The following is a 12,778-nucleotide window of genomic DNA, read 5'->3' on the forward strand; positions in this document are numbered from 1 at the left end:
GGGAGCCCCTGCACCGGGTGAGGGGAGGCGGGGGCTCACGCCTTTATACCTCATCCAGGTTCTCTTCCAGCAGGAGGGCCCAGAGTGGCCCCCGGGGAGCTGACAGGAAGGGGAAATGGGTCTCAGGACACTGAAATTCCATTCTGAGGCCCACCCTACACCCTCCCTGTCACCATACCTTCTTACCCTGTCACCCGCCCCCTATTGTCTCACTTCCTCTTTGTATCCAAGGTGGGCAACATTTCCTTCTGAGACTCTTTCACTACAGCAGGGTCAAGGTGAGATGGGAGGGGCAGCAGAGAGATACCACCAGGGTTAACTTGGAACCCAACTGTGTATATGGGGCTTGGAGATGGGGGGGGGTGCCGAGGGCGAGGTATGGCTTCTCCATGGTGACAAGGACAGGAGCAAAGTGGTAGAGGGGCCAGTGGGCTGTGGTAAGGAGCCCAGTTTGAATTTGACCTCTGAGCCGGGCCATTCCTTGTGCCTAAGATAAGGTTCTCACTGCAGCCTTGGGCGGGCAGGGACGGGTCCAAGGCAGAACGGTGCCACCACCTGGCCAACTTCAGCATCGCACCCTGCACCCACCCACCCCAAGGTGGTTCTCAGCTGTAAGGGAAGAAGATTCTCTAAGGGGCCGCTCAGGTTTGCGGGCAGCTGGCAGCCCGGCCACAACCCACTGGGGGCTTTAGCTACACACCAGCCCTCTCTGGCTGGAGCTCCATTTCCCTGGAGCCAGATTCTCACTTGTCTCAGGAGCCTCAGAGGTGAAGGTGAGGCAGAGAGGGAAGGGCCCAAGCCAGAAAAAACACAGGACCTGCACACAGATCAGCAAGGCACCCAGTCCTTGTGCATCCCTGCTCCCAGCCCCTGCCGGCCCAGCCAGTTAGAGAACTTTCCTTTTCTAAATGACCCTCAACATCAAAAACCCTGCCCACAGAGAGGACTTGGATCTAGCATAGACTATGATGCCAGCCAGTCCCGAAGGCACACCCAAGTCTTGCCTCTTGTTGGTTGCGTGACCTGTAACAAGTCATCGCACCTCCCTGAGACTCAGTTTCTCCATCTGCCAAATGGGAATAAAAAGACTTACCCTGCAGGGTTGTTGCAAGGACTAGATGGGATCGTGCAGGGACATAAAAAAAAAAAAATCCAGCTCAAGGCCTAGCTTCGAGCTAGAACTCAAAACATGACCATTTCCAAGGGTATGCAGCCACCTGCATCCTCTCTCTGTGGCTTGCGCATCCGCCCACGGTCCCTACCTGTGGCTTTATGACTTCGGTCTCAGGCACCCAAAAGCATGATTTGCTGGAAACACCCACAGTGACCTCACAGCGGCACCCCCATCCCTAGCCACCCCCCCCCAACAGGCCAGGCATACCTGATGGGCTGGGGGTGGGGCTGGACACTCGGGGTGACTCTGCTGGAGCCCTAGGACAGAGAAAAGACAAGCGGCATTATGGAGGAGGCTGGCGGAGAGATGTCCCCGGGAGCATCAGGGCTGCAGACAAACACAGATGCTCTTATTTCTTGGCCAACATTCCAGCGCGGGCACCCTAACATCCAGGCTACACAGCAACCTAAGGCCAAAAGCGACCAAGGCCGATCGCTTGTGAGTGCGCATGCGAGCCCCCAGAGGGCCCAGCTCTCCCTCCCCAGGGAAGGAAGAAATCCCAGATGCTGAGAAATGTCTGGGCTGGTGCCATCTGCACTGAGTACACGCTCAATAAAAGAGTTTCAAAATGGACGGAAACACATTTCATCTTGATTCCCTGGATGCCGTAACCGTAACCCCCAGGGGAGAATACCGACCGCGAGCATGACAGAAGGAAAAGACCGGTTGTCCTGCTCTGAACCTTGACCCCCTGACCACCACCATCCCGCAATCCTCCCCTTCACAGCAGCAACAAGGAGCCATTAGAGCAGAAGCTGTGGCTTGAGAGCAGCCGGGGCGGCGTGTACCCACGGAGACCAGTGCTGGGCAGCAAGTTACCCTCCTACGGACCCACTGCCCACTGGGTTACCCCCTCACCCGCTCCCCTCTCGAGGGTTGTCAACTGGCACAAACTTAGGCAAACGGACCCCAGTTCGGGTCCCAAACAGCCCAAGACGACCCGATGGCACCGTGATGGAAGCTAAGGGTCACCCTGCCGGCCGACCTGGGAGTACTCGATGCTCTGGATCTCTGTAACGTCACATGTAAGATGGGGCAATCCTTACGGAGTTGTTTGAAGATTAAAAGGAAGTATGCGTATAAGGTACTTCTTCATTGTTACTGTTACTGCATCTAGTACAATTAAAAGGGTGCTTACACATACAACCAACATTCACCTCTATACACAGAGCCCTGCATCACCTCTCCCCCCACCTGTCAGCCACCTCACGTGATGCAAAATCGACCGCCCAACTTCTAGATTCCCAGGCCGAGCCACGGCTCTCCGAGCCCATCGGCACCTTCCAAACATCCCTGTGCCTCCCCGAAACCAGCCTTTCCCCACCACCAAGTTGCAACCACCTCTTGGAGGAGACAGGACCACAGTCTACCAGGGAGAGGAGAAACTGAGGCACGGTGACTCACCCCCAAGTCCTGGGGAAGTTGACAACTGGCAGGACTCACCCTCAGACTTTGGGTTTAACCACTGGGACCCTGAGGAGAGCAGCCGCTTTCGGCCTCCTCCAGGCCCCTGCAGGGCCGACAAGGCAGGGACGGAGAAGCCTGGAGGCTGGGCTCCTGGTAGTGCCCAAAGTCAGGGCAGCCCCACTAAGAGGAGGTGTCTCCATCCAGCCACCCGTGAGAAGGCTGCACCCAGAGCCCCCTCTGCGTGGGCTACAGCTCAGCTCCGAACCACTCAGCCTCTGCATTAGCAGCAGGAAGAACCAAGTGGGGCTGTTGGGGAGGAAAGTGTCTGTCTCCACAGCCCCCTGGCCTTGACAACTTGACTTTGCATGAGTCAGGCATGGTGGGGGGAGGGGGGGCGCGGGTAAGAGGGATCATGTTTGGTTTTCAAGCCCCAAACCAGGCTGTTCCAAAACTACCCGCCCAGAGGAACACAGAGACCCAACACTTCATCCGTCTTGATTTCACTGGTCCCTGATGAGGAGTCGCTGGACCGCCCCAGGCCCCAGGCCCTGCTCCAGGCCCCGGGGCCACCCTGCTATAAATAGCCCCTCGGGTTTCATCTGTTGCTGATCCACAGCCACTTTGGAGGAGGCCACCACAGCTGCCTCGAACAACTGGAAGCCACAGCTGCAGCCGAGGCTTGCGGTGTGGTCAGGGCCATGGGTCTGGGCTCACGGAGCTGCAGGGAGACAACGTGATATTGAGGCCGGCTTGGCGAGGGGACTGGGGAGCCAAGGGGAGCCAGAAGCCTCCTCGGGCGCAGGGGTGAAAAGGAAGAACGGGACAGGAGAGCTGGATCCCGTTTCTCCACCCCCCTCCCAAAGTTACAACACTCCACATTCCTTAACCTCCCCACCCCAAAAAAGCCAGGGAAGATAAATAAAAACTTGGCCCCAACAGAGTCTGGCCGTGCCGCCTCCAGAGGTGATAAGACAAAGTCCAAGCCGGCTCTGCTCCAGGCCAGCCAGGGAAGGGGCAGCAGGGGAGGAAGCTGCCCTGGACCGTGACCCCACCAGATGACAGGGACGGGAACAGCTGGATGGTCATCCCCTGTTGAATCACTGGGCCGTCCTCTAACTGACGGGGCTTCCTGTTTTCTGCAGAGTTCGAGGACATGTGACACTCGCTGGCAGAAAGCAGACACACGGGTGACAAGCCTGAGTCTCGTGGACGTGAAGAACCACACATAGTTGTGGGGGCGGGGGGTATGAGCAAGCACGGCCTCACGCTCCAAAACACACAGGTGACCTCACACATGAGGCCAGAGATGGGCACCCCCAGCACACGCCTCAGCACACACACCCTCTCTGGGAGGCTGGGAGCCCCCTGAGAGATCAGTCATCTCTGCTGCCCGTCATCACGTTCCTTCCCTCATTCCAAAAACCCTCGCTGAGTGCCACCAGCTGTGTGCCAGGCAACGTGCTAGGCGCTGGGGACCGGAGGAGGCGAAACCCCTGACCTCAGAGAGCTTATACTGGAGCTGTTCTCTTCAAGAACAGGCATGAGACTCTGCTGCCGGGTCTCACTGGCCAGTCTGTAAAATGGGTATAGCTCAGTGCTCGTGTGACCTTATGTGATTCACCTGTTCCACCTAAAGCCCCCAGGGGAAACTACCAGAGGGCTCTACAAAAAGTACTACAAAGATTTTATTTGAAAAAGAAAAAAGAAGCTCTCTGTCAGCCTGTAATCCCATTCTTCTCCTCTCTGGGGCTCTCAAAGCCCTTTGCCCATTCGGCTTTACCTCCCCCCCCCCCCTCCAGCTTCTCCCAGGACAGAGATCAATAACACAACTTTGATCCAACTCCCTAGGCACCAAGAACGCTCCCCTACAGTCATCACCGAACCGCGGTCTCGCTTTCAGTAAGAGAACAGCATGAAAGGAAGTTCCACAGCCCCCCCACCAAAACGGTGTCTTACTTCTCTACCAGGAAGTTCCTCCTAGTATCTAACCCTCACCCTTCATCCTGCAGATCCAGCCAACTCTTTTTGCCTTGGTCCCCACTGCCAACGACCACTCGGACACTTCTGAGTGGCTCAAGGTCTGTGGCCCTAGGCTCTGTTATTTGCCACCACCTTCTCCACCATGCAGCAAGGAGCGGGAACCCCAGGACCTGGGTGGGGTTGGTTTAGAGCAACAACTGTGTGGGAAGAGTCCTGCCTGCCTTTGAGGTCCACAGACCAAACACAACAGCTCTGGACCAAAAGAAAAGCCGTTTCCTGAGCCCCAGTCCCCAGGGGGCAGAGTCGGGAGGAGGGTCCGTAAGAAACACCAGGGGCCACGTCAGGCAGCCAGAAATTGGTGCCCAATCTACGTCAGGGGCCCGTCCCCATTCCTACCTCTCCTCTGGGGGCCGTGGCCACCCCCTCCCGCCCCCACCAGCCCCTCCAGCCACACCCCTTCCTCTCTCCTTCCTGCCCACCAGCCTGGATTTTTCCAAACAGAGTGCGACACAGCACAGCATCCACAAACCTCTCTACACACCAGCCCTGCTGGACGAAAACAGCCATTCCGGCCCTGTGAGTCCTGGGCCACGGGCCAGAGACAGGAAAACAGCTCAACAAACAGGCCCAAAAGCACGGCACTAGGCTGAGGGCCGCAACTGTGCCGCCTCTGGCACAGGTCTCCTCACACGGGGCAGACTGCGGGGGTCCCCCATGGCTGAGCAGGGCATGGACCAAAGACCCTGGGATCACCCAACCTGAGACAGGTGTCTGGGAACTTTAGACACTAGGTTTTCCCTCCTCTGCAGCACACAGGCCATTCTAGAATCTGCTCGCTCGCTTAGTGTTCCCTTGACTAGACTAGCTACGCCAGAAGTCACAACCCTCTTCCCACATCTAGACAGGACACAACCCTTACCCACCTTGGCACACATTAGACACACACGCATTCATCCCAAATCAACAAACTTTCCTTCTGAAAAAAAAAAAAAACCCTCCCGTCCCAACTAAAGGGCCGCTTCTTTCTTTCCTGGGACCAAGGTCATACCCACCATCACGTCAAAAAGTTCTTCATGATGTCTAACTTCACTCTCTCTTGCTGCAGCTTTCCCTGACAAGCTATGTCTGGCCCAGGCTGGGGCTGGGGGAAGCAGCAGCATCAGGACCTGGCCGTAAGTGTGCCCAGGCCATCAGGTAAAGGCTTTAGTTCACACATCATCTCCTGGCCAAGGGCTGGGAGAGCAGGGTACAACCAGATCCGAGCAGCAAACCCAGGAAGGGGTGGAGAAGGCACTGGTCAATTCACTGAGCCCCTTCAAGTCTCTACCTCCTCATCTGAAAAATGGGACCAAGGGCGCCTGGGTGGCTCAGTCGCTTAAGCATCCAACCTTGGTTCAGGTCATGATCTCATGGTTTGTGAGTTCAAGCCCCACATTGGGCTCTATGCTGGCAGCATGGGACCTGCTTCGGATCCTCTGTCTCCCCCTCTCTCTGCCCCTCCCCTGCTCACTCTTTCTCTCTCTCTCTCTCTCTCTCAAATAAATAAACATTAAAAAAAATTTTTTTAATGGGACCATAGCATCCACCATAGGGGTGGTGTCTGGGGATCACCAAAATACTCAATCCAGCTCCGGGCCCTTAGTCAAAATAACAGTAATAAGAATGGCTAATATTTATTGAGCATATATTATATGCTTTGGGTGCACTACTTTAGCTCGTCCTCAGCAGTAGGTACACACAAAGCCTAATTTCTGACCCACATCTCAGCCCCCAAAATACCGCAAACTTGGACAAGAGTCCCTCCCCAACATGTGCACTCCGTGCCCATAGGACCCACGCATACCTTGAACAGAGCCTTCCCCACTAATTTAAGAGGCATGCTCCCGCTCCTCCTGGACAGGTCGTACAGCCCCAGGGACGCCTCCGCCTTGCAGGGCTGGCCATGAAGGGCTGCCCCAGGGCAATGTGGCCGTGGCCACGGGCTCACCACACAAGGGCGGCCGCCTGCAGGAGCTGCCTCCCGCAGCCTGAGCACCTCCCTCTGGGGCCCTCCCCATGGCGGGTCAGGCAGCTGTCAGATGATAGGGCCTCATGCCATCAACAGCTCCCCCTGTGCCAACCGCCAAAACCACTCCCTGTTCCTCTGTGGATCAGGGCGAGCAAGGATGGAGGCCAGCATAGGGGCAAATTGTCAGACGAGAGTGGGGAAGAAAGAGAAAGGCCCGACTGTGTGGGGTGTCTACCCCGGGCACATGAGGAAAAGCCCAGACACGAGCACCGCTCAAAGCAGGGTCCCAGGAGAGCCCCTTCTGCCCTTCCCAGGGGTCTCTCCATTTAAGCAATTTGCCCATTGACCTCCACCAAAACTGCCCACCAGGAAGAGCCCGGAGGGGTCAACGGGCCCAGCTTCCAGCTTCTTCCTCCAGAATCAACGGCACTGAAGCCACACAGAAGATCCTGGCGTTTGCAAAGACCGCTTTTTTCCAAAGAAGCAGAGCTTGTAATTCCTCAAGGTCTGATGACCCTCTGTGAGCCCAGGAGTCCTTCTTCGCCTCTGTCCCTAGTCCTTCTGCTATAGCTCTGCTAGTATCCCGCTCACCACCGAGCCAGACCTCACAGCACACCCTCGCTGCCTCCCTTCCCTGGAGCACTGAAGTCTGGCAAAGTGATGGGCAAATGAGCTCTGGATCCAGCCGACCTGGGAGTCAAAGCCAAGACTGAGGTCCAGTAGGTAAGTCCATGGGGTTTGTTCACCATTCCAACCCCTCCTCCCCTGCTCAGCCATAGCACTCAGAGACCCCTGCCTGTCCTTCTGGAAAGGAGGTAAGGGATCCTTCAGCAAGGCAGGTAGTATAGATCATCCACACCTCCAATCCCCCTGGGGCACCATGAGCCCAGCCAAACCCTTCCCTTCCCCATCCCCATACTTACGTCTTCCTCAAGGCTTTTCCGTGTGTTTCCACCCCGGAAAGCTCCTTCTCCCTGGAGACGGAGAAAAAAACACAGTCAGAGAGGGGAGTCAAGGAAAGTAATCAAAGGGCACCCTCGTTTTTCACCTACTGGGATTGGCAGGGGTTGGGGGTGAGGGAGCTGGCAGAAGGGCCTCGGAGGCAACTTAGTTGTGTGTTTATCATTTCTTTGTCCACTAAAAGCCCCTCAGAGCCAACCAACCCTCTCATTTGTGTTATGATTTTCCTCTTCCCATTTTGCAGGTAAGAAAACTGAGGTACAGGCAGGCTCATGAATTGCCAATGGCCACACAATTAGAAGCCTGAATGAAGGGGGCGCCTAGGTGGCTCAGTCGGTTAACCGTCCAACTCATGGTTGCAGTTCAGGTCATGATCTCACGGTCTGTGAGTTCGAGCCCAGCATCGGGCTCTGTGCTGGTGGTGTGGAGCCTGCTTGGGATTCTCTCTCTCCGCCCCTCCCCTACTCCTGCTCTCTTGCTTGCTTGCTCTCTCAAAGTAAATAAATAAACTTTAAAAAAAGAAGCAGCTTGTATGAGGCAGGATCTGAACACAAGCCCTCCAACTGTAAGCCCATTATTACGTGCTGGCCATTGCCAGGAGATCCCCCTCAGCTGCTAATCTCGATTTCCACACTCTGGGACCCACCCACTCTCTTCCCTTCCTCCTCATGTAGCCTTGAGGAAATTGGAAAACTGTCTGTCTTTCTGCTAAGTCAGAAAGTTCTGTTTGGAAACATCTGCCCAGCTTTCTCACATTCTACATATTTAATAAAGAAACCCACATTTAACCACTGGCCTCTCCCACCTGCCTCCCTAATTCCCTAGCAATCCATTTCCGAACACGTAAGTGATGTCAGATGCCCAGGTCCCCACGTGACCCACAAGCCCATCACTTCCTCTCAAGTTCCCCAAGTCTACTCCAGAAAGATGTCCCCAAACACATCTGTTCACTTTCCCCCAAATCCACCTTCTGCTTTCTGGGCTTCCCACACTATGCCCAGACTGTTTCCCACCACCTGCTGCCACTCACCGTGTCGGCTACATTCTTCGGGGCATTCTCAGGGTTGATGGGCTGCAAAACACAGGGAGAAAACAGTGTGAGGCCTCAGGGCGAACAGCCACAGGTTGGGTCTCGGGCTGGCTCTCTCCCCAGGGCTGGTGGCCGTGAGGGGCGGAATGCCTCTTGAAGCAGGGCCCATGCCGCCGACCCAAGGCTCAGAGGTAACCTGGCTAGCCCCATGCTTGGGAGGCAGAGTTCAGAAAACGTAAAATAATCCGACTGGTACTAGAACGAGCCAGCTCGACGAACCTCTCACCAAGGCCTGTGATTCAGTTGCTGACCCCTCCAAAAGGAACACAGAGAGGGTCAAGGTCATGCCTATCCCTATGTGCCAGCCGTCTTCACCTGTACCGGCTCATTTATTCGTGACGAGAACCCAGTGAGGTGGGTCCCATTATTACCTTTGAGCCCCCACTTCACAGAAAAGGACAAGGTAAATGAGTAGCCCAAAGTCATCGACTACTACTGGCCACAACAGGATTTGAACCCCATCTTGGGACTCAGCACTTCGTGGTCTTTGTGTGAAATCCCCACAGTCCAGGATGAAGTCTTCCAGAGACTTAACTCTTGTGTGGGCTTTCAAAGCCCCCCACCATTAGCCCTGCCCCAAAGCTCTGCCCCATCCAGACCTGTCCCTAGATCTCCTGGTTTATTCCCACATTCAGGCCTTTGCTTGCGGAATGGCTCCTGCATCCACACTCTTTTCCGACAAGGTCTCCGCCCCGAGGCCCTTCCTGAACACCCAGTAAGGAGGACTCCCTCCTGCCTTGGAACTCCAATAAGCCTGCTCTCTGTGTTACGTCTCTGGTCCTTCGGGTATAAATAATCTCATCATGGGAATATGTCTTGTTCCCCAAATACTGTTTTGTGAGTCTTACTCACCTGCCTCCAAAAAACATTCAAAGCAGCATTTTTACCAACTCATCTGCCATATCCCTCACGCCGGGGACTGGGATATATGTGTAGCCGGCCACCAATACATGCCGGCTGATCCTGTCCTGATGCTGATCCTGGACTGATCCTGTCCCTGATGTTGGCTCCACCCTTTCCCTGCCAGGACAACATTAGTGTTTCCTACTAAAGGGATCCTAAAAAGCGGGTTCCTTGGACTCCCCCATACAGGAGAGAAACTTCCCATTCCAGATCCAATTCCTGCCTACAGTCTCGAGGGCTCTGTTTCCCACCCAGTAAAGTTCCAGGGGCCCCTGAATCACACAGAAGGACATGAGCATGACCGTGAAGGTTAGAAAGCAAGCCGTTGCCATGATGAGCAGGAACCAGCTTAGGACAGTGTCTCAGAATAGGAAACGCCTGCCCTGACCCCATTCCTGGTGAGCTGCTCACCCCTGTGGAAGACAGGGGAAAGGACAGAATGGCCTCTGAAAGGTTCTGGCATCAGGGAGGAGAGCTGGGCATGGAGGAAGAAAGCCAGCTGGGATCAAGGTAGCACTGCTCTTTCTGGAAATGGCCCAGACCCCTTTACCCCTATGGCTTGGAAGATGGGAGGCTGAGGCCAAAACTTCTTTCCAGAAGATGAAACTTCCTGAGGAGTTCATGGCCAAGGCAACGTGGATGGTTGAGGGAGGACAGGGCCCAGGAACAGAGTAAGAGATGGGGAGGCAAGTCAGCCAGTGCCTCCCAGGCCCCAGGTCAGCCCGCCTGGAGTCTGAGGATGACTCTGGAGAAGAAAAGATGTCACATTCCACTCCCTCTGAGCCCAGTCCCAGTCCTCAGCCACCCTCTTCCAGCCCCCACTCCCAGCCCACAGGCCACCCGGCAGGGGCAGTCTGGAAATCCCCAGGGACCGCTATCCCAGCCTGAGCTCTAGGAGCTGCCTGCTAACTGGGGCCAGGTTCTCTCCTCAGCCTCCAACAACCACCAGCCCCAACCAGGGGAGTCCTCGGCAGTGGTGCCCTGACCCTCCCACTATCCCTTCTGGTCCAGGGCTCTGCAACACTCCTGTGGAGACTGTGGCTAAGCAGGAAGGCCCAACTGCCTCCTCTCTGAGCTGTTCTAGCCTCCAGGAAAGGAGGAACACTCCAGGCAGGCTGATCCCAGGGACCTTCTGTGTGCAGAGTCTACACCACAGAACTGAGATTTGAATCCAGATCTCCCAACTCCAAAGCCCTCACTCTTAACCAGCCTGCCTAGACGGGGAGCGGGGTGGCGGGGGGGGGGGGGGGGGGGGCAGGGGTCAGAAAGGATAGAAATCGGGTAGGACGGAAAAGGTGGAGACAAAGTACCTGCCCCAGGCTCATTACAGGCCCTTGGGAGGCCCTCGTCCTGCTCTGGGTAAAGCCTCCTGAGAGGCCTGACTCTGGGCAGAACAGGCTGTGAACCGGGCGGGCAGCGGGGAGGGGAGGAGGGGAGGATCTCAGAATCCCCTGGAGGGCTGTGGACATACAGGTGGCTGGGCCCTGACCAGAGGGTCTAATCCAGTGGCCCTATGGTAGAACCCAAGAACGTGCATCTCTCAAAGGTTTCCAGGCACGGGGATGCCACTTTGAAAACCACAGGTCTAAGCTAACAGCGTTAGCAGCCAGGGCCCCGTCCTGACTCTCTCTGCTACTAACTTGTGACCGCGAGCAGGTCACTTTGTCCTTGCTCCTCAACAGGGCTGCTGAGCGCTATTTTGTGAGCACCAAATGAGACGGAGCACATTAAGCACTTAGAATAGGGCCTGGCACTTGGAAGCTCTCAATAAATGTTAGCTGTTATTTACCGTCTCCACCCTGCACACTCCCAAGGCCCACCCTACCCCGCCTTGACCCTCCTGCTCCACCCCTCCCCAGGGAGACGAGTCAATATTAGAAACCACAGGCCTCAGCACTGCAAGAGAAACTTCCCTCCCGGCCAGCGATCATCTGAGCACCAGCCCCTCGGCCCCCACCCCTTCCCCAGGCCAGCTGGAGGGCGGCCACAGGGTCAGCCATCAGACGCCTTCGACTTAGTGGTCGACATGCTTTCTGAGAAGACAAAAATTTCCAAAAACCCCTCCCGAGCTAGACACCCAGTGTTACCCTGCGGTGTTTGCAAATACAGCCCAGCATGCACACTGAGCTCCCCACCCCTCTGTCTTGCATCCCAGTCCTCCCAGGTTTGAAGTCCTGCTTCTCTGTTCCCCAGGCACCACCAGCCCTGGAGCTTCTGGAAATGAAAAAGGCAAGGGACAGGGAACACAAGGTCAGGGTCTCCCTGAGGCTGCCCCTGCCCCAGCCCCTTGACTGTGCTGTAGGGAAGCCCCCAGAGCACCCCAACCTGTGGGCCCTGAGCTGGCCGACCCAGAGCTCCGATGGCCACAGCGACCCACTCGGCCTGGGCTGTCAGCCCACCTTTGGGACGTGCATACACACCCACTCAAACATTATTTTTCCCTGTTCCCTGGTTTAGTTTTCTTCTTCGAACCCCTTGCTCTCCAACACACTATGTATTCTACTTGCTTATCTCATTTAGGGTTTTCCTGCCCCACTACAAGGTAAGTCCCCATAGCCCCCAGAGCCTGGGGCGGGGCCTGGTGCACTGTAGGCCCTCAGCAAATAGCGACTGAGTGAGTTAACCATGAGAGCCCTTCACTATCTTCCCTGGCCCCCTGACCATGCTCACCCCTGACCGTGAGGCTGGTGCCCCCAGACCTCCTGGAGCCGAGCTCTCTGACCTCCATCTTTGCTTGGATTTTGGCCAAGACCTTCTTACACACACACACACACACACACACACACACACACACACACACCATCCTTGCACACCACTCCTCAGAACACCAGCTCTGACAAGGACCTCAGATACCATCTCCTCCCTCCCTCCCTGTTTCACAGATGGGGAAACTGAGGTGCAGAGAGGTCTGAGTCCCCCAGCCTCTCGCGGGAAGGTCCACGGCAATACTGGGGTTGGCACCCAGGTCTCTAGACCCCACCACTGAGCTCACCTTGCTGACCCTCACCCCAATCTCTAGCCAACCTGCAGGACGCATTAGCAGGAAGGCTCTCCCCTACCCTCCCCCTGAGGCTCAGCTGCAGAAGGGTATAGCAGATGAAGCCCAGACAGGGAGGGCACCCCTCATCTAGCCCCACCCCTACCCAATCCCAGCATAAAACCTAGATCTAAGGACCCCAGGCTTTCCGAAGCTGAGGGCGGTCAACTCACAGCCCTGCCAGGGGTCTTCAGGAATCCTCCTTGCCCCCAGCCAGGA

General features: G+C 56.1%; 1 protein-coding gene across 12 annotated transcripts in view; it reads right to left on the reverse strand.

The window, feature by feature from the left end:
• Positions 1-12,778, reverse strand: part of TNS1 (tensin 1) — a 202,565-nt gene that overhangs the window by 89,394 nt on the left and 100,393 nt on the right. For 11 of the 12 annotated variants that reach the window (XM_043577781.1, XM_043577779.1, XM_043577780.1 and 8 more), the window contains 3 exons: positions 8,560-8,601; positions 7,493-7,543; positions 1,382-1,431 (listed from right to left, as the gene is read on the reverse strand). In XM_043577781.1, the coding sequence (XP_043433716.1) occupies positions 1,382-1,431; positions 7,493-7,543; positions 8,560-8,601 (143 nt within the window). Of the gene's footprint in view, positions 1-1,381; positions 1,432-6,404; positions 6,534-7,492; positions 7,544-8,559; positions 8,602-12,778 lie in introns of those variants that run through there. The other variant, XM_043577785.1, reaches the window with a different exon arrangement.

This window comes from Prionailurus bengalensis, chromosome C1, assembly GCF_016509475.1.
Source record: "Prionailurus bengalensis isolate Pbe53 chromosome C1, Fcat_Pben_1.1_paternal_pri, whole genome shotgun sequence".
NCBI lineage: Eukaryota > Metazoa > Chordata > Mammalia > Carnivora > Felidae > Prionailurus > Prionailurus bengalensis.